Source organism: Equus caballus, chromosome 18 (genome assembly GCF_041296265.1).
Source record: "Equus caballus isolate H_3958 breed thoroughbred chromosome 18, TB-T2T, whole genome shotgun sequence".
NCBI classification, from domain to species: domain Eukaryota; kingdom Metazoa; phylum Chordata; class Mammalia; order Perissodactyla; family Equidae; genus Equus; species Equus caballus.
In genome coordinates, this window is record NC_091701.1 from 27906114 (window position 1) to 27932823 (window position 26710).

The 26710-nt window shown below is 35.7% G+C and overlaps 1 protein-coding gene across 49 annotated transcripts in view; it reads right to left on the minus strand.

Moving 5' to 3' along the window:
- GTDC1 (glycosyltransferase like domain containing 1) overlaps positions 1-26710 on the minus strand; it is a 423749-nt gene that overhangs the window by 292874 nt on the left and 104165 nt on the right. For 30 of the 49 annotated variants that reach the window (XR_011428195.1, XR_011428194.1, XR_011428191.1 and 27 more), the window contains 2 exons: positions 5214-5278; positions 2023-2226 (listed from right to left, as the gene is read on the minus strand). The exons of 1 other annotated variant lie outside the window; for it this stretch is intronic. Coding sequence is in view for 42 of the 48 variants with exons in the window: in XM_070240833.1 (XP_070096934.1) it covers positions 2023-2201 (179 nt within the window). In the remaining 6 variants the exon portion in view is untranslated. The remainder of the gene's footprint in view (positions 1-2022; positions 2227-5213; positions 5279-26710) is intronic. 18 more of the 49 variants (XR_011428196.1, XM_070240837.1, XM_070240838.1 and 15 more) reach the window with 1 other exon arrangement.

The window sequence follows — 26710 nt, forward strand, 5'->3', positions numbered from 1 at the left end:
AAAAAAAAAAAAAAAGAACCACGAGCAATTTAAAACTTATGAATTGCTTATTTCTGGAATTTTCCATTTAATATTTTCAGACCACAGTTGACCATGGAAAGCGAAACTGCAGATAAGGAAGGAATACTGTATATCTTTTAGTGAAGTATGATTAGATTAATATAGTTAACTACACAGCTTAAATGGCTGACCTTGAAAGATCACAGACCTGGAGATTATGCCTATCTGAGAGTAAAACTTTATATCACCATCTTTCAGAAATCTACCTCCAAATAAGACTGCTTCAAAGAGCAATGTGATGTTTAGCCTCAAATGCTTCAGGCCTCAAAGAGAGTCGAGAAGCCATGGGAAGTGTTTGTTTACATGCTATCCACATACATATATTTGTAATACAATAATTTCATTCTGAAAAACTGCATAATCAAAATAAAATCTAACAGTAGATATAGAAATGGTTCCTTTCAATGTTCAAATCACTGTAGAAATTTATTATATCAAACAGTAATGTTAAATGAAAATGTGCCATTAAAGTCAACTGGATTACTTGACCTTAAGTAATAGAATACAATTGGTGCTGTGAAACTCAATTAAATGAGATGTGAAAGCAACTATAAACAATCAGATTTTAACACAGCAATAGTCTTATCATTGCCTTTGCAACTTTTATATCGAAACATTCATTGAAATTTCTCATACTATTAGTGAATTAATAATATTCACTTAGATCAGAATATAAAACATTAAATTATATACGGAAAAATACACTTTAGATTTGAAAATACAAAATTATCAATATGCCCCAAAACAGCATTTTACCTTTACAATCCCAAGCAATGTGACTTGAGCGCTCACTGCTATTCCATCCAACAATCTGAATTCTCAGAGATGAGCATGGTTCTCATACATCAAAAGGGTTATTCTCTGAATTCCCCAAATTACCATTAAGAGCAGCAACCTATATTGAAATCTTAAGCTGCTGTCTCCCTTGTGACTGCTCCATCTTAGAAACAGCAGGTGAGTATGGCAGCTGAAGTCAAGGTGGGCACTACAGTTTGCAACGTGCCCTTTCTGTAACAACCTGTGGGCTCTAACTCCAATAATTATCAGCCTGGCACTCCCCACTCCTGCCTAAAGCAATGCAATCCTACATAGAAGGGCCCAGAATGGCAAGAACATCAGATATGTAAACCACAGTAGGCTAATCTTCCTCTATTTAACATTCTGGAGACACTCAGCAGTAGACACAAATAGAGAATAAAGAGGTAGAGAGGTTCAAGAGGATTCCATTCTACTTTACTTGTTCTCCCTAAAAATGTAATCAGTATTTCTCATCCATCTTTTCAGTGTGTCCCATAAGACTTTCTAACAGGTGCCTATAAGTTCTCACTTCATAACAAATCAGACTTCAGAATTGAGGTCTGTGTCCCCAAAATCTACCCACCCTTCAAGATTAACCAAAGGTTACTACCTCTATAAAACCACCTCCAGTTTGTCACATTCAAAATGAACTTCTCCATGTTTCATTTTCTCATTGCACTTGCATGTCTATCTCTGCGTCAATAGTCTTTAAAGCCTGTAAGGGCACAGACCTAAGCCATTCTAATTTTTTCAACCTTAGCTCCTAGCACAGAGAAAATACAAAAACTAAACTAAAACAGCATACTCACTAAAAGAGGCACTGAAATTATGGAAGCAAAAAATAAAAAACAAATGTGCCCAAGATCAATTCTCATCACAGGCCAAAAAAAATGTCATCCCCACCTACACACATGCATGTGATAAGATCACAAGACAAATGAGATAAGTCATGTAAGTTCTAAGTGATGCTGCCTTCCTACCGACCAGGTGTCCTCAGAGTGTAAATGTACTCTGCTGCTCTGCTGTCTCTACAGGAATATCTCCTGGAGTCATACTGACTGATTCCATAGTTGGAGAAAATCTTATCGATACCAATAGAGAAGCAGCATCTTTATAACAGGTGCATTAAAAAAAGGCTGAAGATGCAGCCAGAGCTCTAATTACCTGTAACGCTCACTGATGGGAATATTCTGAGAGAAGTATAAAGCCGACGTCCGTGCTCTCCAATGCCATTTCTTTGCAGGAAGGGTATAAAGGACGCAGTCTTCTAACTCTTCTTGGAGCAGATCCACCAGCTGTTTATGAGACCCTCCATAGAATGCCTCAATGATGAGAATACTCATTGGCCCCTTCAAGCCTTCCCAGATTCTAGATAACAAGCAAAAAATTTTTTTTTTTCAAACATATGTCTATGTGTATGTATAAAGATTTTTTTAAATAAAAATAAGTTAAAATATTACCCTCGGAAAGCAAATATAAATAATTTACAGACACATTAATTTTTAAAACAGGCTTGTCTCATAAAACACCAGGTTTATATTTTTGCAATCAATATTTTTACATCATTTGTGTTAATAAGAGTAATAAAGGATGCTTTATGTTTCTGATTTTTGTTTTCCTCTTGCACTAAGACTACTTCCACAATGACTCAGTTTTCTCTCCTACTCCAGGAAGTTGAAAGCCCTCTCCTGCTTTGACTACTCACTTTCTGGTTGGAATAACTGTGACCCTGACTCAGTAAGCTCAGAACTGGTTTGGCCTAAGCTCTATCTAGTCTTGGACAATCATTGAACTGATCTCCTAACTAAGACTTCCACTCCAAGAGCCTTCATTTGTAAGATTCTTTCCAGTCCAGAAATTCTCTGATTCTGTAACTCTCATATTACTCCAGCTTTAAATTCAGCAGCATTGAGAGCTATCAATGCTCTCAATGAATCTCTATTTAGAAAACACATATTCATATTCAAATCTCAATTCTCCAGTATTATATATCTTAGAATACAATTTCTTGAGACATTGCACAAACCTTGACCACTTCCCACTATTGTCAATATCCCATCCCCAAAGAAAGACTGAAAAAGTGGGGTAAAGCTCTATGCCTGCGAACCAGCAAGGCTTCTACAACCTTTCTTTAAACAACAAACCCATTCAGAGGAATACAGCAATGTTTTATTAAAGACATGCCAAAATTTTCATCACAGAGAACTGGCTATCAAGCAATTTTTTATTTTAATAATATGATTTTTGTTAATGTGCTCAGTGAAATAAAAATACATGTAGAAATGTAAAAACTTTTATATACGCTTCAAATTATATGCTATTTCCTGTAAGAAGGAAGAACATCATTCTGTACATAAACACTACATTGTTTAAAAAATATTCCAGATGTTTGAATGCTCCTTTATGACTTAAATAAACACCCACTCATTAAACAGAATATTGCTTTTCTTAATAACATTGTTCCACAAAATTATCAGTCTCAACAACCCAATGATTCCCTTTCCTAACAAAACAGTACTTCCACTTGACCAGTCAAAGCAATGCCCACTTAAATTGCATTTCAAAGCAAAGAGTCTCAAATGATTCTCAGAAAAGAAATGACTGGGGCCAGGCCGGTGGCTCAGTGGTTAAGTGTGCATGTTCCGCTTCGGCAGCCCTGGGTTCGCTGGTTCAGATGCCGGGTGCAGACATGGCACCACTTGGCAAGCCATGCTGTGGTAGGCGTCCCACATAAAAAGTAGAGGAAGGTGGGCATGGATGTTAGCTCAGGGCCAGTCTTCCTCAGCAAAAAGAGGAGGATTGGCAGCAGATGTTAGCTCAGGGCTACTCTTCCTCAAAAAAAAAGAAAAAAAGAAATGACTGAGTGAAAAAAGCTTATTTTTGGATGTCCGAATCTTCCAATGAGCATTTTTTGGGAAAAATATGCAAACATATTTCTCTTATCTGCAAAATAGAGAAGCAGTATTCCTCAGGTAGAAAAAGAATGAACCCTGGGGACAGGAAGATATGAGTTTAAAGCACAGCCCTGCCACTTCATAGTTGTGTCTTTGGACAAGCTGCCTAACTTTGTAGGACTCAGTTTCACCTCCTCTAAAATGGGGATAACAGTACTAACCTCAGACGTGTGTTGTGAAGATAAAATTGAAACACAGTAGCTTACAAACAGTAATAAGGTATTTCCCCCTTCCCATTATTAGTATAAATCACCTTACTTAAGGACAAAGGGTATCTTCGAATCCAAAGGCATTTTAAAATCAGTAATCTTCAATCACAACCCCCTATCCACCAAGGACCAGTGGGAAAGGTAGATATACACATGCAATTGAAATGCAGTGGGTGTTACCCATTCCTCATCAGCAGCTTGCATTTCAGATATGAATTTGAGAGTCCCACAGGTTTTGTGAGTAAGAAGTAAGCCCACAGGCTGAGCTATGCAGAGGCTCAATTTTCTCAGGCTAGCTGGAGACTTCAACTCTACTAATGTAGTGTTCAATAAGTTAACAAACACCCTCCAAGTTTAACAAAAGAGTAGCCATTAATCCCTCAAATGATGGAAACTTCTAGAAAGCAACTGAGAGAACAATAAAAGGCAATTTTTAAAATTATATCAAAGGTTTCAAGAAAGACAGAATAAAGGCTGTTTAACATTAATTTGCTTACTAGATCATCACAGATATCTACTTTCTTTCTTTATTCCCTCTGACCTAATCATGCTAAGGAGTATATGCCCTGTATACACTTAAAAGGTCTCTGAAAGGCTCTTATAAAAATGACCTAAGACAGTTCCCCAAGTGATGGAAAGTAATAGAAACCACTCTAAAGAATATTTTATTCATATAACCTCAAAGAAAGCAACATCAATATTAGAAGGAAAAAAAAGCCTTCTGGTTCTTCACTACTTTGCCCTTTTCCATGATTAATCTAGAGCACATATCATGCCATATGTTTACAGATGTTTCTTATGGGTCTGAATCATGAGTTATCTGTAGACCATCAGCTACTGTGGAGGCAGTACGTGTAGGTGCTGCTGGAGATTCAAGATACTAAGTAAGCAGAACTGAACACCAAGCATGTGGGAGGTCGAAAAATAGAAAAGGGGAAAAAAAGATTATAGTTATAGTAGATTTCCACCCCTTTAATAGCTCAGTAAGGAGAGTGAAATGTACAGGTTTGAACTAGCGTTTACTTGAGCATTTTTCTAGTGGCCAATGGGTGTGCCTGCATTTGGGGTATTTTTCTAGGGAGAGTAACTATGTCCTACCATCTCTGAAAACTATACTTAGTGGCTTTGATTCATGGAAATTTGTTCTGCTTGTTTTGTGGAGACAGACATCTCCTGGCAGTTCTCCACTTACTTGTATTGCAACTCTTGCGGCAAGAAGAAAATGTGTTCTTCCCTATAGCCTTCTTAAAGCACAACCTGGAAGAAAGATGATTCCCATTAGGTGCAAGCAAAAGAGGAGAAGCTGATTTTTAAATATAAGATTCAAACCAAATGTCATCACAGCACATTAAAGAACAGCTCAAATACTTTTGCTGTGCTTGAATTTTGTTTTAGAAAATAGTGCTTGAAACAAGCATGGGGCTGAAAAAAAAAAAAAAAACACTTTGTTAAAAAGGATTTTTGCTGTTACGCTGGAATTTGCTAAAAGATAAAGGAAGTACAGTACTTGCCCATCTGAGCAATAATTCCAGACAACTGCAGGTGGTCACCCTGACGCCACCCATGCTCACAATATCGGCTGAATACAGACATTTTACACCACTGGCAATGGCTACTAGGGAGTGACTGCCTGGGAGCAGCGGTAACAGGGCCTTAACACTGAAAGTGCTTCCTCCACAGCAAGGACAGAGTCTCCTTGATGGCAGGAGGCTGTGGCCAGGTGTTTGCCAAAAGTTGGTGGGTGAGCCTACACATTACTAAACGTCTTACATGGATGCATGGGTTTATGAATCTGTTAAAGCATTAGCATATGTACCACCACAGACCTGAAACATCTGAACTAAATATCTCAGAATTAGGGGTGCGGCATTTTAAAAGGAAGAAACAACAAAAAAACTTCTTTCGTTGGAGAACAAATAACAATCAGAAAGCCCATGTCCTTTCTGCATGACACTAGAATGACATATTTTATGATATTAAGAAAAGAGTAAATGGCCAATCCATTCTTGCTCCCTAAAGGAGCATATAAAATGTTTCAGATAAATTTTTATCAACTTTAAAGTTTTTCTGCTTAAACAAGTAAGCTTCAGTTAAAAAAAACATTTCTTCAGCATATTTTATTCCTCAGTGACACCAGATAAGTGAAAATCTACTATACTATTAAAGCTTTAAGAAAGTTTAATTCATTATCAATACTATGATTTAATGATACATGGCTAAATGCTAAACATTAAATTGGTAATATAAAATAAGTCAAAGCAATAGCTATGACATAGGAATTTTAAACTACTTCAGATTCTATTTATGATCACCAGAGGTCAAAATGATCTATCTGAGAATTATCTGCCTTTCCAAAAATTTATTTTTACGATGAAAAGGGGATACAAAGTAAAAAATCACAATAGTATTTCATATAAACATTTTGACCAAAATGAAAAAGTACCATTAGAGTCATCTCAATTAAAAACTAATAACGCATTGATAATCTCACGGAGAACAAAAGTAGCCTGAAACCAATGCTATGAATATTTTTAAATTTTTATTAAAACTTTTTGTCATTGTACCTGCATTTATTTTAAGCTTGACCCAGTTTCTTTATTCCCTGAGCCATGATCATTTTCAAGGTGAACTACATTTTTGTTTACCTCCTCTAGCAGTTAGGACTGCTGTGGTTGTTGAGGCTTTTTTAACAGTACAGATAAAGGAAATTTGCAATATGCTATTAATGTATTGAAAAGAAGTACTAAGTATAAATACATCGTGGATTTTTTAAAACTAAACCTGTCACATTAGAAACCCATAATTAGCCCTCATAGATGATGTTAATTCAGTTACCTATAATATTCAAATAACTTTCCAACCAAATACCACGTAATAATTTTAAATCAGAGGAATTGTTGTATTAATATATTCCACAGACACCTTACTGCTATTAGTTGTAGGAAGGTATGGTTTCAGTGAGGATGGTTTTAACGGTTTTAATCCCACACACATGAGAAATTGATTCCACAGGCTAATCCATACATGGTTTGATACTCTAAACGTCAATCAATTGCTGAAAATATATTTTCTATTTGCCTATATACAATATTTGGAAAGTTAAGCTTGGCAGAGCAAAAAATAGAGAGCTTAAGCACTTAATGCCTTAAGTCGGGGAAAGTAAAATTTGAGTAGGATTTCCCAATAGGTCATCAGAGGTTTACCTGGTATTTTCTTACTGACCCCTCCCCCGTCCTTCCCTTCTGCACCTCCACCCACCAACTCCAACACACCCAGGTTCTACTTAAAAAGCAACCAATAACCCAGCAGAGTAAAATAGGCCAGTACTGAGAAAAGTTAGTATTACCTTCCAGCCCACTCACTTATTTTAATGATTCATCAGGGAAACCCCAGTTGTTAAAATATACCTGAAATCTCATTAAATAGTGAAAAATAAGCATGAAAAGATTTCTGCTTTGAAACACATCACCACTGATTCCCCAACAGAACCGATTAAGGGTGAACACATAGTAAAAATACATTTTGCTAAAAAAAGTTTCCTCTAAGTATCATTCTACATTCAACTATCATATGGGAAAAGAAGAGACTAAGATAAACAGATCTTATGAAAAAGTTACTTTTAAAAAACTTTTATAAAAATCAGGCATAGAAAATTCATCCTAACCCCTAGCCTCAGTGTAATCTCTGAAGACTGAAATATAAGCTGGCATCGAATGCAGAGTAATAACCTTGCAACCATTATGGAGCATATAACCTAACATTTATGATAACTTGTATACTACTGTGTGTACTTAAATAGAAACTTTTTTTTTAAATCTTGGGTTCATACTGAAAAAGATGTAGCATTCCAATATTTTATTCCCCCACAAGACTATGGATGTTCTAATTTCTCCAATCCTGACTTTTGATTCCTGTTGTGGTAACCAAGAACTGAGGATTTATGCAACAAAACCAAGATTTGGTAAGAAGATTTATACGCCATACTGTCTGTCAGATAACTGCAAGCTAATTTCAAATGTGCTTTTCCAATTATACGATTTCCAATAATCTTTTAATACATGCTTTTTTTCAAAATTACAATCTTAGATGCATATATGGCTATTTAATTTTCCCTAACAGATATTTTCATTCTTTCTCGATTTGGGATTTAACTTTCTGCCTCAAAATATCAGTCACTTATTCCATGACTTGAATTAAGACAAAGTCTTAGTTATAATCTTCTGTATCACATGCAAATTCAACAAATACTTAACATGTACCAGCACTATGACATCATTCACTTGTTTTCAAATATACATAATTTCCGCAAATAACTAGATGTATATATATTAAAAATTCATCACCTATTTTTGTAAAGTTATATTCCATATTATACAACAAAATTATAACTATGAAATTTTTTGTGAGAAGTTTACTGGTTTAATTTCACTAACAAAATACTACCATTCTTTCTATTTTTCATTGCTATCAATTTCATAAATAATTTCAAACTATAAAAGTAGCAATGAATTAGTTCTACTGAATACTAAAAATATTTTCAGTTTGCTGACATTTTAAAATGTGCAGTATATTTATGAAGCAATAGGAAATGTTACACCAGAAAATTCTCTCATCACTCATTTGAACTACTGCATTACCCTCTAACTAGGTCTCCATGCTACCATGCAATTCTCCATAAGCCAGCCACAAATCATCTTTCAAAATGCAGATCTGATCATGAAGTGACATGCTCAAAAACCCTCCATGTTTCCCTCACCTACGGACAAAACCCAAAGCCCTAAACATGTCCTTCTCTGGCCCCTTCCTCTCTCTTCACTACAGCCTTACTTTCCCTTCTCCCACTTCGATTCCTCTTCCCCCACCTCCCCAGGCTGCACTGTGGCCATACCAAGCACTCAAACTCACACAGCTATTTTACACCTCTATGACTTCACACCTGTATCTCTTTTTTGTCAGCCTTCTCATTGTGTTCACTTAATGAACTTTTCTTAAAATTTCTGCTCATGAATCACCAGTTCTATGAAACCCATCCCTGAAGTCCTCTTAAACATGACTTCCTTCCTTCTCTGTACAGTATCAGTATACCTGTTTCACTGTTTCCATGTTTTGCTTCCCCACGGGCCTGGGAAAATCTGGAGGATGGAGACCATGCCACTATTTTCCTGGGAGTTATCCCAGGATCTGACACACAGTGAATGTCACTAAGCTTTTGTAGAGCTGAATTGAAAATCAGGAGGAAATGGGAAATTGATTCTGCCTTTAAAGTAACACTGCTTTCACTTAACACAGGTCCTGAGCAAATGAGTGTCAGGCAGCACTATACTTCTTACCAATGATTTCCCATTATCTCTGAAGTCTAAACTAAATCAAGCAGCTAGTATATCTGGACATATATTATTATATTCTCTTTTAAATACTGATTCTTTTTTCTTACTGTTCACAGAAATCAGAATTTATTGGAAATAATAATTTTTTTTATGTAGATATGTTATCTTACCCTACTAATACAATAGAAGTAACAATGATTATAGAAATGGAAGAAACATGACGGGCAATTGAATTCTAGGCCAAAGCAAGTTTCATGGGCTAAGAGAATATCTGTGAGATCCATGAATTTTGAAAATCACCTGCAGTTTTTTATATTGTTTGATCTATTGTCATCCTAGTTTAACACTAGAAGTGGAAGTAGGATGAGAAACCAATTCCCTCACCATCAATCTGGAGATCCCATTCCACATTTAGTAATTAGGCTTTTATTTAACAGGGAAGAAAAAAGGCATTTTTAAATACTTTCTGCCAACAATTATTCATTTTATAAAAGTCTGACAAGATGAATAATGTATTTGCTTTCTCAAGATGGCATTTCTCCAAGCCTTCCACCTTCCTGAAATGGGCTGCAAATCAGCTCAGGAGGAGAAAACTGGGATATCTGACCCATTTGGATATGGATACCTAAGGAGAGAAGCCAGGGTGAAATCAAGGGTGAAAGGAATCATAGGTGAAAAGAATGTTGGTGCCATCGAAGAACCACTTTTCTTTTACAGAGGAAGAAATGGAGAATATTGGCATCACAGAGTAAGTGACAGAGCAACGGTTTAACCCCAGGTCTTCTGACCTCGTATTCACATATCTTCCCATTACTGCTGGCACGTGGTATGACACAGGTAAAACATGCTTCCATTTTCTAGTCTTTGGAGTTTTGGGATTAAATATCAATGTTTAATATTATTAATATGCAAATGATTTACATATTGCAGTATACATTTATATGCACGTGGAATATAAATGTCACTATAAAATGATAAATATATTTACTGCATATTATATTTAATAATAACTCCCAATAGTTTGTAAATCTAGGACATCAGTGGTATAAGTTAGACAAAATTGAATACCATATAGTTAGGGTGGTAAAACTCAAACTTTTGTTCTGATTTCTTGTGATTCCTTCTAGAGTCCTGCATAATCACGCCTCCCTGACCTCATAACCCTTATCCTTCACTCCCCAGATCTAGACTATCACCTTTTTGATAGGATAATAAGCCTTAAGGACTAGGATGGAAGAAAGATAACATCCAAGATTCATATGACAACAAAGATTTGTAGTAGGAAGGCAGGAGGCCAGCCATATAGCTATGTTCAGTCTATCTTATAGTTTACTACAGTCACCATCAAACAAAGTCTTGAGTCCCCCTGACATAACAATCTGTAGTACTTCTTTGTACTTATCACTTATAGGCTATTTTTACATGAGTGATTATATAAGACCCGTGTGCTCCATTCGATATTAAGTTCCATGAGGACAGTGACCAGGTCTGCTTGCTTACTGCAATATCCCCAGCACTTAGCAAACAGAAGGTGTTCAATAAATGTGGGTTCAGTCAATAAACCATAATACCCTTTAGCAACAGCCATGACAAAATTTCTTCCTAACTCCTCTAAGACCTTTATTATCATCAACCACAAATAATCAGCCCTTACTACCACTAATTACTATTTATTCTCACAGACAGAACTTGATGCACACATTCTATCACCATCTAAATATACCCGGTGGCATCTTATAGTATTTGAAATGTCACCCCTCAGTCTAAGGAAAACAGTTCTGCCAACAGTCCTGCTGAGGGGTTTAGAGGCCATGTTCCACGTCATGCGCAACTGTCTTCTCTGACCTGACTGGACTCTACAAGAATTTAACACAAAGACAATCAACACAAACACAAAGAAAGCCAATTTAACACAAACAAGTCAATGACCTGGAAGGATTCAACTGGTTTAATTATTAGACTGGCATTTTTTATTGGACAGAAACATTATCTTGCTACCCTACATTGGCTTCTATGCCAAATTTTAACTCAGACCTGGTTTGTGCAGGGTAACATAAATACACACAACAAATAAGTATAAAATAAAATGGGTCACAGATTCTTAACTATACGGGCGCTAATGAGTCTCACTCTAACATCTTTTAAGAACTTAACTCACATTAACCAAATAAAAAATTGTTGAGATGTTTCCCTCTCCAAGTGGGAGGTACATATCACATTTTCAGTTAATTTTGAAACAGAAATAGCAGGATTACTCTAACACACAAACATTCTCAATGTCTATTTGAAGTGTAGCAAACCAAGCAAACATGGGTGGCATTCCCTTGATGAGTTGAAATAAATGTCATCAAGTATAAAGTTCTGGATTTACTCACTTCCAGTGAAAAATGAAAAGGACATAATCTCGCAACTCAATCTATTTATCAGTGAGGGAAATCAACTTAAAAGAAATGCAAAATCCTAGCAGCTCAGGAGGCAAAGGAATATCAGGTAAACACGGAAGAAGAAAGAGAAATTTCCATAGAGGACTACATGGCTAGAAATAGATATCCTTAGTATCAATATTAGACACCTTTAATTTTTTAATATTCACTTTATATCAGTGAAAATAACCCTGCAGTAACAGATTTTTTAAACTGTGTTAGGAAGTGTGATGTAAATCCAGTATTAGAATCTGTCCTTTAAGATCCAAATAAATAAAACCATGTTTTAAAGACGTATCAATTAAAATATTTAGTGACATTTTTCTCATCTCCAAAGTTCCACATGAATATAGAAACCTACTAGAAGTAAGATTAGTTAAAAGTATATTTTCTTCTATTTACTTATTGCAGCAGGTCTTTTTCTAGTTGCCATATAGTCTTCAAGAATGTTGTGATTTGCCAATGAGTCTAAGACATTTGCTGATGGTTTAAGAAGCCAACACTAGAAAAACTGACTGGAGTCTAGAAATTGTAAATGATAAATTTTAAAAAGTCAAAACTCAGTTTAGACCAAGGCTGAGTAAATCTGAGGCTAATAGATGTGGTAATGAGAGCTGTATCACTATTTTTAAATATCACAAGGGGCATATTATTAGCTACCCACTATTATAAGAAAAAGAGTCAGTCTGATAATAATAGACTGGGATTTTAAAATCCTGAAGATATTTAGGATTGAGACTGTTGAGTAAAGAAACAGACAACAGTGTATAATTTCTAGAAGGTCTACTATTCTCCATAGTTTCTGCAGGGGAAGCATAGGCTTGCCCCTAAGATCTGATACACAAGACTCCACTGAATAAAAAATAAGTAGCAATAGCTCAGTTTCCTGATTGGAGCAAGCACTATGACTTTATCTATTTAGTGGCCTTGTCTGTCACGATTATCTCTTTATTAACTGGTTTTTCAAGGAGACATTCCAATGATATAAATATTTTGTCTAATGAAGCAGAGACCCCACAGTACAGAGTATTCTTTGCAAACTACCCAAAGCCGCACTCTGTACCCTCATCATCTCTTAAGGAAGTAATTTCACACTTTGCAAACAGAGTGTTCAAACAGAGTAAGGTTGCTTAGGAGATAATTAATTCCCCCTGCATCTCTATCTGGCATATATGTACACCATATCTGGGACCGTAAGTCTCTCTACTGGATTAATTAGCATTCATAGCGAACAAACAGCCTGAATCATTGTAGACAGAGATTATAAAAACTCCTAAAACTAGGTACATAATATCTTGTATTTCATATAATAGTTGTTCAGTTGATCTTAGTAGAATTGAAGTAAAGGAACACTGTGCTTCCCCTTATCACTCCTCTTGCTCAGTGTTCTAATGTCCCTTTCCTGGCCTTGTTTCCAAACTTTACTTGCCAAAAACTAAGTTTAAAGTATCAGATAAATTCCTTCACATTGTTCAGAGCTAATGCCTGCCAGCCCAAGATGTTACCTCTCCCAGGGGTACTTGTATGTTGCAAGGAAGCAATAGGTGATGGCGAAATTTCAGCCATCTGCAAAGTAGATGAGAACAGTCTGTGAATTTAAAAAGACTCTTCTCAAGTCCTGAAAACGCAGCCTGAAGTTGGCTACTAACTTTATGAAAGCATAAGGCTAGATTTGCTTTGAAGTATTAAAATGTCCTATCACATTTGAACATAATATAAAAACCTTGAAAACTGTGCATATCTTTTGATTCAACAATCTCACTTCTATGAATTAACCCTGGAAATTGTCAAGAATCTTTGTTGAACTCTTTGCCCAAAATTGAAACCAATCAAACTATCCATAAAAAGGGATCTCTTATGATTAATGATCAAAAATCATAATGAAGAAAAACATTTATTGGTATGGGAAAATTTTTCCATGATTGCATAACTGCATAAAACGAATATATAAAAATATAGATGAAAGGAACATATAAACATGAGAGAGCCCACATGCACAGAGATAGACATAAATAATCATTTATGGTAGAATTATGAGTGATTTTGTTTTTCTCTTTGTGCTTCATTTTATTCTTCAAGTTATCTTCATTAAATAATTTTCAAGTTGCAATTAAAAGAAACTATAAATCGTTCTTAACTTTAGAGAAGGAAGCCAAATTGGTTGAAATAACAAACTATTTCCCAATTACTGAAGGCTTGCTCCCCTCCAGGAGCTTGCAAGTGGTTTTCAAATTATTCTAACTACTATTGCTACAAAGAAAGTTATTAAAAATCTAATCAGCAAGGGTTAAACTAATGGGACTACAGCTATTTACAAACACTATAATTTGGTTTTGCAAATACTGCTTGTCTAATGCATGAAATAACAGTAACAGTCAGTTAATTCACATATGTACTTGAGTTATTAAATAATTATAAACAGATCAAGATCTTTATTTATATATAGGGAATCTGGAGCTGTACTTGGACAGATTGTGCTAGAAACTAAAATACCATTTTAGTACTTACAGTTTTAAAAAGGAACATGAGGAAGTATAGAGCAAACAAAGTTTTAAAGTTCAAGTAAAATGACAAAATTAATTTGTGCCTTAAATAATTAGGTATGGGTCTTGAACTAGGGGGAAATACTCAATTAAGGTGAATAAAATTGAAAGGAACTTCAAGTTTCACACTTAATTTCCAAAGTGTCTGTATTAAGAAAGAAAAAAATGTTATTGCATAATCATCCATATGTTACACATGTTAAAGAAAGAAAAGGACCGATTGGATAGTCAACTACTAGAGACACAATCTTGTAATTTTAAAAGACTGTCTCCTCTGATAACTACTCAGATTTTTCCTATATTTATATACGTGCAATACGTAAATACATACTCAATAAATATTAACACAGTGGCAACTCAGACTTAGTAGAGAAACATTTGCAATGGAACCTCCAAGTTCTAGTACTTTTTACAATTTCAACACTAAGCTTCGTTTTCAAGTAATAACTCTGTTCTTCTTGAAATTGTTTTCCAATGCAATAATTTCATCATATTTCATTTTTAAAACCATCTATTCTGGGGGCCAGCCTGATGGCTTAGTGGTTAAGTTGGTAGGCTCTGATTCAGCAGCCGGGGATCACAGGTCCAGATCCCAGGTGCGGACCTAGCACTGCTCGTCAAGCCACGCTCTGGTGGCATCAGACGTACAAAACAGAGGAAGATTGGTACAGAGGTTAGCTCAGAGCCAATCTTACTCACAAAAAAACACAAAAAACCATCTATGCTGAAAAGCTTAACTTACATATGTAGAAAGAAAAAACCTACCAGTAAAAGTATACAAGTAATTAAGAACTAACCTCCAGAAAACACAAAAATACTAAAATATGAAATATGCAAATATACAAACTAGAAGCAAGCTTATCATTTCATCTATCTTTAAAGGGACACTAATAATACATCTATCGATATATAACTTTTCCTATTTTAAAATTACGACAAACTTGATACGAAAAAGAAATCCTAATCTCAGGAAAGCAACATGTGGCATTTTTTAACTTTATTACCACTTTGTTGGCTCTCTATCCCAGAGCAGATCACCTCCAACGTTAGTACTCTGACCTTATAGAAAAGTGACAGATAAAGTTTATGGTGAGAAAAAATGAGTTTTATGGGTTTCCAAAAGGGAATTCTTATGACACTAAAAGCCATATAATAATATTGATTTGATAACCAATTTTTTTACTGCCAAATTACAGACTTAAGATTTCTGGAAAAATATCCAAGTGAATTCGTAGTAAAACACAATAAACTAGAGGCTTGAGCTCATGACAAACGGTCTAGAATCTCTTTGCAAACTTTAAATAAACATATGAAATGACTTTCTAAATCAGGTCTTATTTAAAGTGTTCAGTATCCCAGGATTTACCTTTTACATTGGGACTGACTGACCCTCCTCCTGACATTTATCAAAAGTCAGTTATAAGCTTGCACCTCTCAGAACAAATAATTTCCATGCCTGTTTCTAGTTTCTTCTGTCTTAAAGGCAAATGTACAATGTACAGAAACAAGGATTATTTTCTTGTAAAATCATCCTCAAAAATCAATTAGAATATTCAAAAATATTCCATTCTCACAAATGAAAATAAGTTGCTTGCTGAAATGACAGTCTTCCATTTCACTGCCTTAAAAATTAAGCTGGCATGGATAATAAAAGTGTTTTCTGACTGGATATGCTTGGCATTCAAATATTTTTAAAACAAATACTAATCCATAATTAGATTTCACAGGCGCAATCTATAGAAAATAGAATTTGTTTTTATTTTTCTGAGACCAATATTAATGATTTGATTTTATAAAAGTTGTAACAATACCATCACTTGCATAAAACTATAAACAAACCTGCAGATGAATCTTTACTATCCTTTTCGGTCTGATTTTCACCATTCATTCACTCAGAAAATATTTTTTGTGCCTACTATGTGTCCATCATTGTTCCAAGTGCTTGCAGATAAATTAAGCAACAAAGCAATGTTCCTGTTGTCACAAACAATTTCTTTCTAATTGGAGTAAAAAGATGGTCATCAAGTCAATGTACATCAGATGGTGGCAGGTGCTATAAAGAAAAATAACACAGGGTAACAGAGGAGAAGGGTGGCTGCAGACTGGGGCTGGAGGAGGGTGGCATTTTATATAGTGCTGTCAGAGAACACCTCACTGGTGATGAGACGACATCTAAACAGAAACCAGAGAAAGAGAGGAGGGGGCTCTGCAGATCCGGATCTAAAGCCTTCCAGGCAGCAGGCACAGCAAGATCCTGAGAAGGAACATGCTTGGCATGTGCAGAGAGTAGGAAGGTCTGGATGACTGCAAAGCATAATCAAATTTACTTTATTTAACAAGCATTTATTAGATGATTATATTCTAAAAATTAGGCTGTTTTGTGATATAAATATGACCCAAATATAGTTTCTGGCCTCAGGCCTGGATATAATTACAATACAGAGTGATAAATGTTATTAAACATTTGAGCCGGGTCTCAAAAAGAGATCAACAGCAAGTTCTACTTCAAGAAGATGAACCAAGATCCCAAAAAGTAGGAGAGCCAATATCCCCACTACAAAGAGTGAAAGAAATGTGTAGATACTCTTGGCCCACTCAACAACTATTCAGCTCTTCTCTCCTTTTGCTTTCTTCTAGAATTCAGGCTAAAATACTTGATGTCCCAGCTGTAGGGAAGGGAGGCATGTTCCATAGTCTTCCAAAATGATGTAGGTAGAAAGAAGGTTCAAAATTGGAAAACACCATCTATTGGGAGCCAGGACGCTGCAGCACAACTCTGAACAAATCAACAATCCACAGGGCTTTTACTTGACCCACCCCAGGCCTCTGGGATCACGCCCTCCTTCCAAGCCCTTCTGGCCCTGCCTCCCTCTTCTTCAACCTCAACTACCTTTAATATATCTTCCATTCTTCCTCTGAAACTCAGCTATCTTAGAGTCATTCGTCTACCCAAAAACCTATGATTAATTCTACAGAAGAAAGAGAAAATTACTTAACAAGAAACAAGACCCGTACAATTTGGTTCCAAGTTCCTTTTTAGCCTCTATTCCTGTCCTTCTCACAGACACATCATTACTCCAAACACAAGAGACTCCTCGCCATTTTTTCAAACATTCCATACACATTCCCACCTCCAACCACTGCTAGTGCTGTTTCTTCTTCCTGGAATCCTTTCACCTTTACCACCTATCAAATTTGTACAAATAGTTCAAGACTCCATTCAAATTCCATGCCATCCATGAGGGCTTTATGTCAATTGCTCACCCATATTCAGGCAGTCAGAAGTAATTACTCCTTCCTCTGCAGTACCACCAGATTTGGCTTACACCTTAACTAGAGCAGTTACCACATCCCACTTATACTATAGTTATATATTGAGAGACACATATGTACCATATAATACATATGTATCTTGCCGACCAGATTTCAATTCCATGGCAGCAAAGTTTGTGTACATTCATGTTTATGTCTATGCATAACCCAGCAAAGTACCTTGTACACAAAAGGCATTCAATTAATGTACTCTGAATTCTCATCACAGGCTACAATAAGACTTCATCTTACAAAAGAGGGGGAAAAAAAGAGGTATTCCTGGATTGAAAGTTACAGCATCATCATAAAGTGAATTGTCCAAGCACTACTACTGTATTCAGCTATTCAAATAAGTTCCAAGTCATTGTAGATATCATTGAACAAGATGATAAAGACAACAAAAGTAAACTACAAGTGCTTATTGGGCAGCATAAAATAAAATTAAAAAGAAATGGAGAAATGCAGCAAAGCATAAAGCTATCTATATTAGGAAGCATTACCAAGGGATACTAAAATGACTCATTTAACAAATATTTACTAAGAGCCTACTATGGGCAGATACTGTACTGACTGCTGAGAATACAAAGGTGAAAATAGTAAGACATGGCTGAACTTTTACAGGTAATATTTTTAAGTGCAAAATGTTGGCATACAAATTATTACTTCTTAAAGTATGACCAAAAGAGCAGCTTAAGGGCCAAAAGAGACTGACTAGCAATACCCACTTCTAAGTCCAGATTTAGGAAACTTTCTTCCCTAAATTGTGATTATGTAGGAACTCTCTCCCAGGACTGCTCCTGAATGTTAAAAGGGCTTCCTTTATTTTCAGTGACTATAAACTGCTCAGATAGAAAATTTGAGTTCCAGATACTTGAATACATTCCCTGCTCTGAGATAAGTTCTATCCATGCACAGGTTGTTTTAGTAATTAAGGTACAAACAGCCCTGCCATCATGAATGAAAACGGATAAATTATTATCCCTTTATTATTAAAGTGGTGCTATCTAGGGTTGCTGTATGTGAGACACTGGAGAGTTGTTTGCCCTGTCCTCGGAGATCAAAATAACAGAAACAGAACAGAAATATAACAAAGGGAATTTAGGTTAGACATTAGAGGAGTTGTGAGGTGCTGATTCACACTACCGAGTTACAGTCGGAGCCACTTCGGCTGCAGTTTGAATGAAGAGGTAGCCTGCTTTCTTCTGAGACAGTTCAGGGCAAAGCAAACAGATGAGAAAATGACTTAGGGCTTCTTTTGGACATGTTTTTCTATTTGCATTTGTATTGAGAAAATATGAAGCTGTCAATCTAAGAATTAGAAGAAATAATACACCCAAAATGCCATCTAGGATAAAATCTGATTTAGTGTGCCCTTAGCCATGAAAATCCTATGAAGAGCAGCAAAGCATTGTCTGACATAGCGCAAGAAGGTGAGAGGATGGTGCAAAAAAGACAGTTCTGCTCTACACAGGGGCGCTAGGAGTCAGAATCCTCTCAACGGCACACGTAACAAAAGCCATGAGGGTACCAAGGATCTAATAACTCCTTCCTGCAAATCAACATCAATAATACAAATTATCAAATGACTTGTTCATTTTATAAATAAATTCAAATTGCTTATTTCTTCAAAAACTGAGATCTTAATATACGGATACTACAAAATATCCTTGTTTAAATAACAGTCTGCGCATAGAGTTAAAAAGAAATTATGTTTGTCATTTACACATGGAATAATGTGCTCCAGCCAAAGCAGTGATACTAAGTCATTTTGAGGAGTTTCCCATAACCTTTGTAACAATATCTTCCACTCAAAACAACTTTGACATCCTTACATTGATGTCCCCTTAGCAATAACAAAGAATTCTATAAAACTTAGTCCACAACCCCTCACAAATTAAAAATATTACTGTACCCTTTATACGCATAAATGATTTATACCAACAATATGAACAAATATATTTCTTAATATTCACTCATTCATTCAACAAGTGTTTATTGAGGGCCTACACCTAGGCACTGTGCTAAGTGTAAAGACAACAAGATCACCCAATTACAGTTCTGTCCTCAGTCACAGAAACATAACCTTACAATACCAAAACATATTTATTGGATGTCAAAAAGAAACCAACAGCAAGTTACTTTATAAACCAAGTACCCAGAAAATTCAAAAGTCCAAGCAACTAACTATAGAAAAGAACTGAAGAAGTATGGCAGATAACTTTTGGATGGTTCACTCAACACTCATTCCAATTGCCCTTCTCCACGCTTTCCTCCAAAATACAGGCAGGATGGTTACAATACTTTTATCTCATTCTAGAGGTAGTTATGTGATACACTTTTGGCCAACGAGATATAGGCAGAAGTCCCTATGAGTAAGGCACCCCTTTCTAAAGAAAAAGAGAAAACTCCCCATGAGGAGGCTTCTGAGTATCCTTCACTTTCTTCCTGCTTGAAAGTAAACACAATTTCTAGAGGTACAAAAGTCACCTGTGAAATGAATGGCAAAAATTATGTGCAAAGGCAAAAGCATGGTGAGGAAGGAAGATGTTACCTGGGTCCCTGACGGCACTGGGTACTTGTGAACAAACTGCCTCCAGACTTCTTACAACATGAGACAAATAAAACTCTTACTCATTTAAGTCATAGTAAGATTTTCTACTACAGTCATGTGTTGCTTAACAACTGAGATATATTCCGAGAAACGTGTCATTGACAAGTTCGTCATCATGAAAACATCATAGAGTGTATCTCTACACAAACCTAGATGGTATAGCCTACTACACATCTATGCTATATGGTGTAGCCTATTGCTCCTAGGCTACAAACCTGTACAGCACATTATTTTATGGAACATTGTAGGCAACTGTAACACAATGGTAAGTATTTGTGTATCTAAACATATCTAAACATAGAAAAGGTGCAGTAAAAATACAGCATAAAAAATAAAAACTGTATACCTTTATAGGGCACTTATCATGAGTGGAGCCTGCATGACGGAAAGTTGCTCTGTGTGAGTCAGTGAGTGGAGTGGTGAGTAAATGTGAAGGCCTAGTACATTACCGTACACTACTGTAGACTTTATAAACACCGTACACTTAGGCTACGCTAAATTTATTAAAAGATTTCTTTCTTCAATAATGTTAACCTTAGCTTACGGTAACTTTTTTACTTTATAAACTTTCTAGTTTTTTTTAACTCTTTGACTCTTTGGTAACAAGACTTAGCTTAAAACACAAACACACTGCACAGCCATACAAAAATATTTTCTTTCTTTATATCTTTATTTGGTATACTTTTTCTCTACTTTTAAATTTTTTAATTTTTTTTTTACTCTTTAAACTTTTTTGTTAAAAACTAACACACAAACACACACATTAGCCTAGGCTTTAGGATGACCCTAACCCTTTAGGATCATCAATATCACTGTCTTCCACCTCTACATCTTGTCCCACTGCACGGTCTTCAGGGGTAAGAATATGCACAGAGCTGTTATCTCCTACGAGAACAATGCCTTCTTCTGGAATACCTCCTGAAGCACCTGCCTAATGCTATTTTTGAGGATGCGTCACTTTTCAGAAATACGTGTATGGTGGTTTGCTTGGTTTGTTTTTTCCATCACAGATTTGCTTGTAAGCAAATAATGGACCATGAATATTCCCCTCTATTAATGAAAACCTTCCCATGTTGCGGTTCATGTCTTCAAACATTTTAAGGAGCTTGTTGAAGTCTGAAAAATCTGCTAAACCTTTCACTACAAATTTCCTTGGGGCTGCTGCTTCTTTTTCTTCTCCTGCAGTTTCCTTTTCTCTTGCCTCTTCTTCAGCTATGCATTCCTCTTCCAGTTCCAACAACCCCTCATTAGTCAATTGCTCAGGAACCAGCTCTGTGAGCTCCTCAATGCCATCCTCGTCCACACCCAGGGTAAGTTGTTTGCCATCTGAACCACAGCCTTGTTGATTTTTGCAACCTCCTCATCCTTGGCAAATCCTTTAAAGTCATGGACGAACCTCTTGAGTGTCTTCTTCCAGATGCCATTCATACACTCCTTGGTGACATCATCCCAAGCCTAAGCATAGATGTTGTAATCCTTCTAGAATTGCATCAGTGTCTTCTCAGTGTCTCAGTTGTAGCAATAGCCTGGGCAAGGGTCCTCCTCTGGTAGTAGGCCTTAAAAGTTGCTATACATTTCTACCCATTGGTTGGATCAAAGAGGTGGTGTTTGGAGGGAAAAAATCACTTTGATATCGAAGGAAGATCACCAGTAAAAGGAGGATGTTTGGGAGCTAATGCTCCCAAACAACAACAAGCAAAATCTTGAAAGGTATGTTGCTCTCCAAAGAGTACTTCTCCATTTCGCTGGCAGCAATTCAAGAGGGCATCTTGGAAGAGGAGCTGGGTCCTTGACTTCTTATTGCTCCTGTAGTATACTGGTAGTGTGTGCTTACTGATATGCTTGAAGGCCCTGGAGTTCTCACTGTGCCAGATCACAAAGGGTTTCAATTTGTAGCCTGCAATATTGTCCCCATACAAGACTGATATCCTGTCCTTAAAACCCTTGAAACCCTGAAAACCCTGCCATTGACTTGGTTTCCATAAGGATGAAAGTTCTTTCAAGCAACTGTTTCCAGAATAGGGTGGTTTTATCCACACTGAATATTTGCTCTGGCAAGTAATTTTCCTCCACAATCAGCTTATCTAGAGTTTCCAAAAATTATTCAGCTGCCTTCACATCAACACTCACAGAATCACCACTCACTTTCACATTACGTAACAAATAACAATTCCTGAATTGTTTAAACCACCCAGAACTAGTAGTAAATTTAACATTGTAGTCAGGTCCGGCCTTTTCTTTCAACATCACTGACAAACATTTTGCTTTGGCTGTCATTGTCATGCTGTTGAGGGATACACTCTGTGTCTGGTCTTCAATTCAGGTCAGTAGAAGTTTCTCCAAGTCTGATACAGGCGCTTCTCGAATTTTTGTTAGTCTCATTGCCTTCAATGAAGGAGATCCTTTAACAGCTCCCATCACTTTGTTCTTGTTCTTCAAGATGGTAGCTATCATAGAACGGGACATGCCTGAAGGCTGAACAATAACCATCACTGATTTTCCACCTTCATAGTCCTTAATCACTTTTCATTTCATTTCCAGGTCAATCACTTCATGTAGCCCCTTCCTGGCAACAACAGCAGTGGATTTTGTACAATTAGGGGCCATGATGAACAAAACAACATGAGATTAAATCAAGTACAAGAGAAATTATGCAATCAAGAGATACAGTAAACACAAGATGTACGAGGCTGCTACCAGGATAACACTGTGTACTGTTTTACAGTCACGTTTTTTTTAATAAGTAGAAAGAGTATACTCCAAAATAACAATAAAAAATATAGTATAGTAAATACAAAAACTAGTAACATGGTGGTTTACTATCAATATAAAGTATTATGTAATGTACATAACTGTATGTGCTATACTTTTTTTTATATGACTGGCAGCACAGTAGGTTTGTTTACACCGGCAAGTTTCTCAGCTTCATTTATCACCACAAGCAAGTGACATGAGTAATGCATTGTGCAAGGAAGTTACAATGGTTATGACGTCACTAGGTGACAGGAATTTTTCAGCTCCATCACAATCTTATGGGAGCACCATCCTATATGCAGTCCATCATTGAGTGAAATGTTGTGATGCGGCACATGACTATACTTGGAGCCAGAGGCATTTTTACCATTAAAAGGAAACTACAGCAAAGAGGAGATATTTAAGTTAGACTTTCTGTAGCTCTTCCTTCCTTGACTTAAGATACAATCTAGTCCTTCCCAGCTAGAAGAAATGAAAACTATTTTGAATGTACAATTCCACTATTTTCCTACAATTTTCAGTAATCTAGATTAAATAAACATGTTCTAATTCCTCCATGGAAATCCATTTGTGCACAGTCATTACAAGATTTTTATTTATCTTCCTAACTGAAACCTTCAATTCCCAAACCTATACAATAACATTTTTATAGTATAGTATATATCATTCATATATGTAATATACACATACAAATAAATAGCTGAAGGTTAGGAAGAAAGGAATAAGGAAGGAGAATGGAGAGAGAGAAGGAAGGAGGAACCTAGCTTATTTGAAAATGTATATTTTCAAGCTGAAAACCATGTTTTCAATTGTGTGAGCACTTTAGAAAACAGCTCCAGAATAAATCAAAGACCACAAAATAACAGTATTTTTTAAATAGGAAAGACTCCCTCCCAACTTGAAATCAGTGATTCAGTTTTTGAAAATTTCTCAAACTTGAAAAATATAGATCCAAAGAATATTTTATGTCCAATTTACCACTAGCATTATTATATTATTGTGATAGTCCATCTATCTCTAATAATCTCCCTAAGGTAATAATATCTCTCTATGTAAGTTTCTGTTGGAAACTTTTAAACGTGCACTGTTCCTGGGATAGTTCCTATTGTACAGGGCTGAAAAGATTCATTAATTTCAATCACCATCAACTCCATACGCCACATATACTTTTTCTGCCTTTTTGTTCAAATATATTTCACTGTGGCCATTCAAAGGAAAATTACACATTCCAATAACATTTGAGTTCCTCTCAGTTACCCTTTCAGTGGTTCAGGGTAATGATAGAGTAAAGAATCGTGTTCTTCACAGGCTCTCCTTTTTTTTTTTCCATTTGGTAGAATTTCAGCTTGCAATCTCCTGTGCCAAAAAGCAATGGGTAATGTCTAATACTCTTCTCTAACAGTAGCTTAGTTTGGAAGAAAGGGGAGTGAGAGTCAGAAGAAATCACTTTCATTCCCAGCTTTTAAACAGTCTTAACATATGGGATAAGAAATTGCTTATCCTATTTTCCTAAAATAGAATTATGGAACCATAATAGGTCAAGTGGAGGAAAAAAAAGAAAGGAAAAAGAATTAGAAATTTTTCAACTATCTCTGAGTATGGGTAACGGCTAAAAGCGAAATTATTGAAAGTTCTAGCCCTAAATTCTCAATGAAATCAGTCAAAAAAAAAAAACACCTATACATTCAACCTAGGACTTATACGTTCCTTGGAATTGTTCACAGGTAGAGGTTTCCTCTGTAAAATAGATAAAACTACATTCTCTTCTTCATGAGAGTGTAAGAACAGAATAAATACGGATGGTAAGCATAATAAGGTAACATAAATGCCTTCATTTTAAAACCAGCATTCAAAGACAATCCATATGAACTCAAAAGGATATTCAGAGAATGACAAGTCTCCTTTGTTTATATCATCTCACTTTCAATTTCATCTGCAGTTATCTCCTTTAAAACAAATATTTCTAGGACCCTTACATGATATGAAGTTCTTTTTCCCAGGCTCCTTTTATTTGGTTATCTTTTTAGGTGCACTAAAGATTGAGTTTACAATAAACTGAACAGACAGCGTACAAAAGGCTTTTAGAACTATACCATATGGTCCAGGGAAGGGAACAATCTGGACGATCCCCATTTCAATCTGCAAGCTTGTCCACCTCTATAACACATTATACCACTGTAATAAAATATTAAGATGGAAACGTAAAAGTGAAAATAGTCTATCTTTAGCATTACCAGGCAACCACACTTCCAAAAATGTACTGATAAACTTAATAAACATTTACTTTATTTTATATTCTGAAATTTTGGTATGCAGCACCAGGCACACAAACCTAGGCCACAATTCACTAGAAACAATATTTCAGCAGGGCTATGTGTGGGTATTCAACTTATGCTTCAGAAATTTGGAAGGAAAAAAAAACAAAACACTTTTACAGGGGGCATATTGGCAGGAGCTGATGTAACAGATGACACATTCTTGGAAATCAAATAAAAGCAATAGGGAAATACCCATTGTTGCCTGATGAAGGCCTAATCACATGGACACAGCTGGAACCAATGTAGATCATTCATTAATAAAATTGTATTGTAGTAGCCACTTTTTGATGCATTTCAATTGCTGCTGTTGCCAAATCTCTGAATTTCTTTGTTCAATGTTAGCAAGATTATTTTAATGGGAAATATGAGAAGATTTAGGATGGGGGAAAAAAACAACAACAACCTGCTCTCATGCTAAAAATGCAACTAGCTCAAAAAGCTAAATGTCACTTTACCTTGCAATCGACGTACACTATCAGCAGCTTAAAATATGCAGTGCAAACCTGAAAATGGGGAACTCATATGGTACTATGGATAAAAAGTGAGCAGTGCGAGATGCCGCAGAAAACAGGAAATACTTGTGAAAGCATTCTACAGAATGATAATATATAATGTCAGGCAGGGGGAATTAACATATATCAAAAATTGGGGGGGAATCAAAATACTCAATTAACATATACTCTTTCATGCGATACTCTCTACTGAATTTTAACACTGAAGTACATACCATATGCTTAAGGAAAGATCACTCATATTTTTGACCACATCAACTTAGAAATCACTGTCATTATATGTTACTAATATTTGATATCAAACAAGATATTCAAATCACCTACCTAGGAGTTATGGTTAAAATCTGTACTGATATTCAAATGAAATAAAATACTAGTTATAATTATAAGCATGCTATTTAATATAATAAAATAAGATCCTAGTAAAAACAATAAATTTAGTACCTATCCAACTTTGCTGGCATCCCTTAATAAATTTATTTTTCTATGTTTCTACAAACATAATGATTAAGTTACTCTACCATAATTCCTGCAAACTATATAATATCAAACTATAAAGATATAGGAGTTTTAATATGTGTTCTGAATTGAACAAAACTACAGAAAACATTACCTGGAAAAAAATGAAAAATTCAACAGCATTTACCAAAAAATGTGCTCAAACATTATAGCTCTTAAATATATTTCTACTACGCCTCTGTGTATAGTTAGAATAAACAAATAAATAGGACAATTCATGTTGCAATTCCTAAGTCACTGAAAGATATATTCCTACCACAGAAAAGATAAAGGGCTTAATTGCAAAAAAAATTACACCAGTGGAGAAAATGTATTTAAAGTCTATGAAAAGTATTTAATATACAATAAACATTCTTCAACATATGTGAAC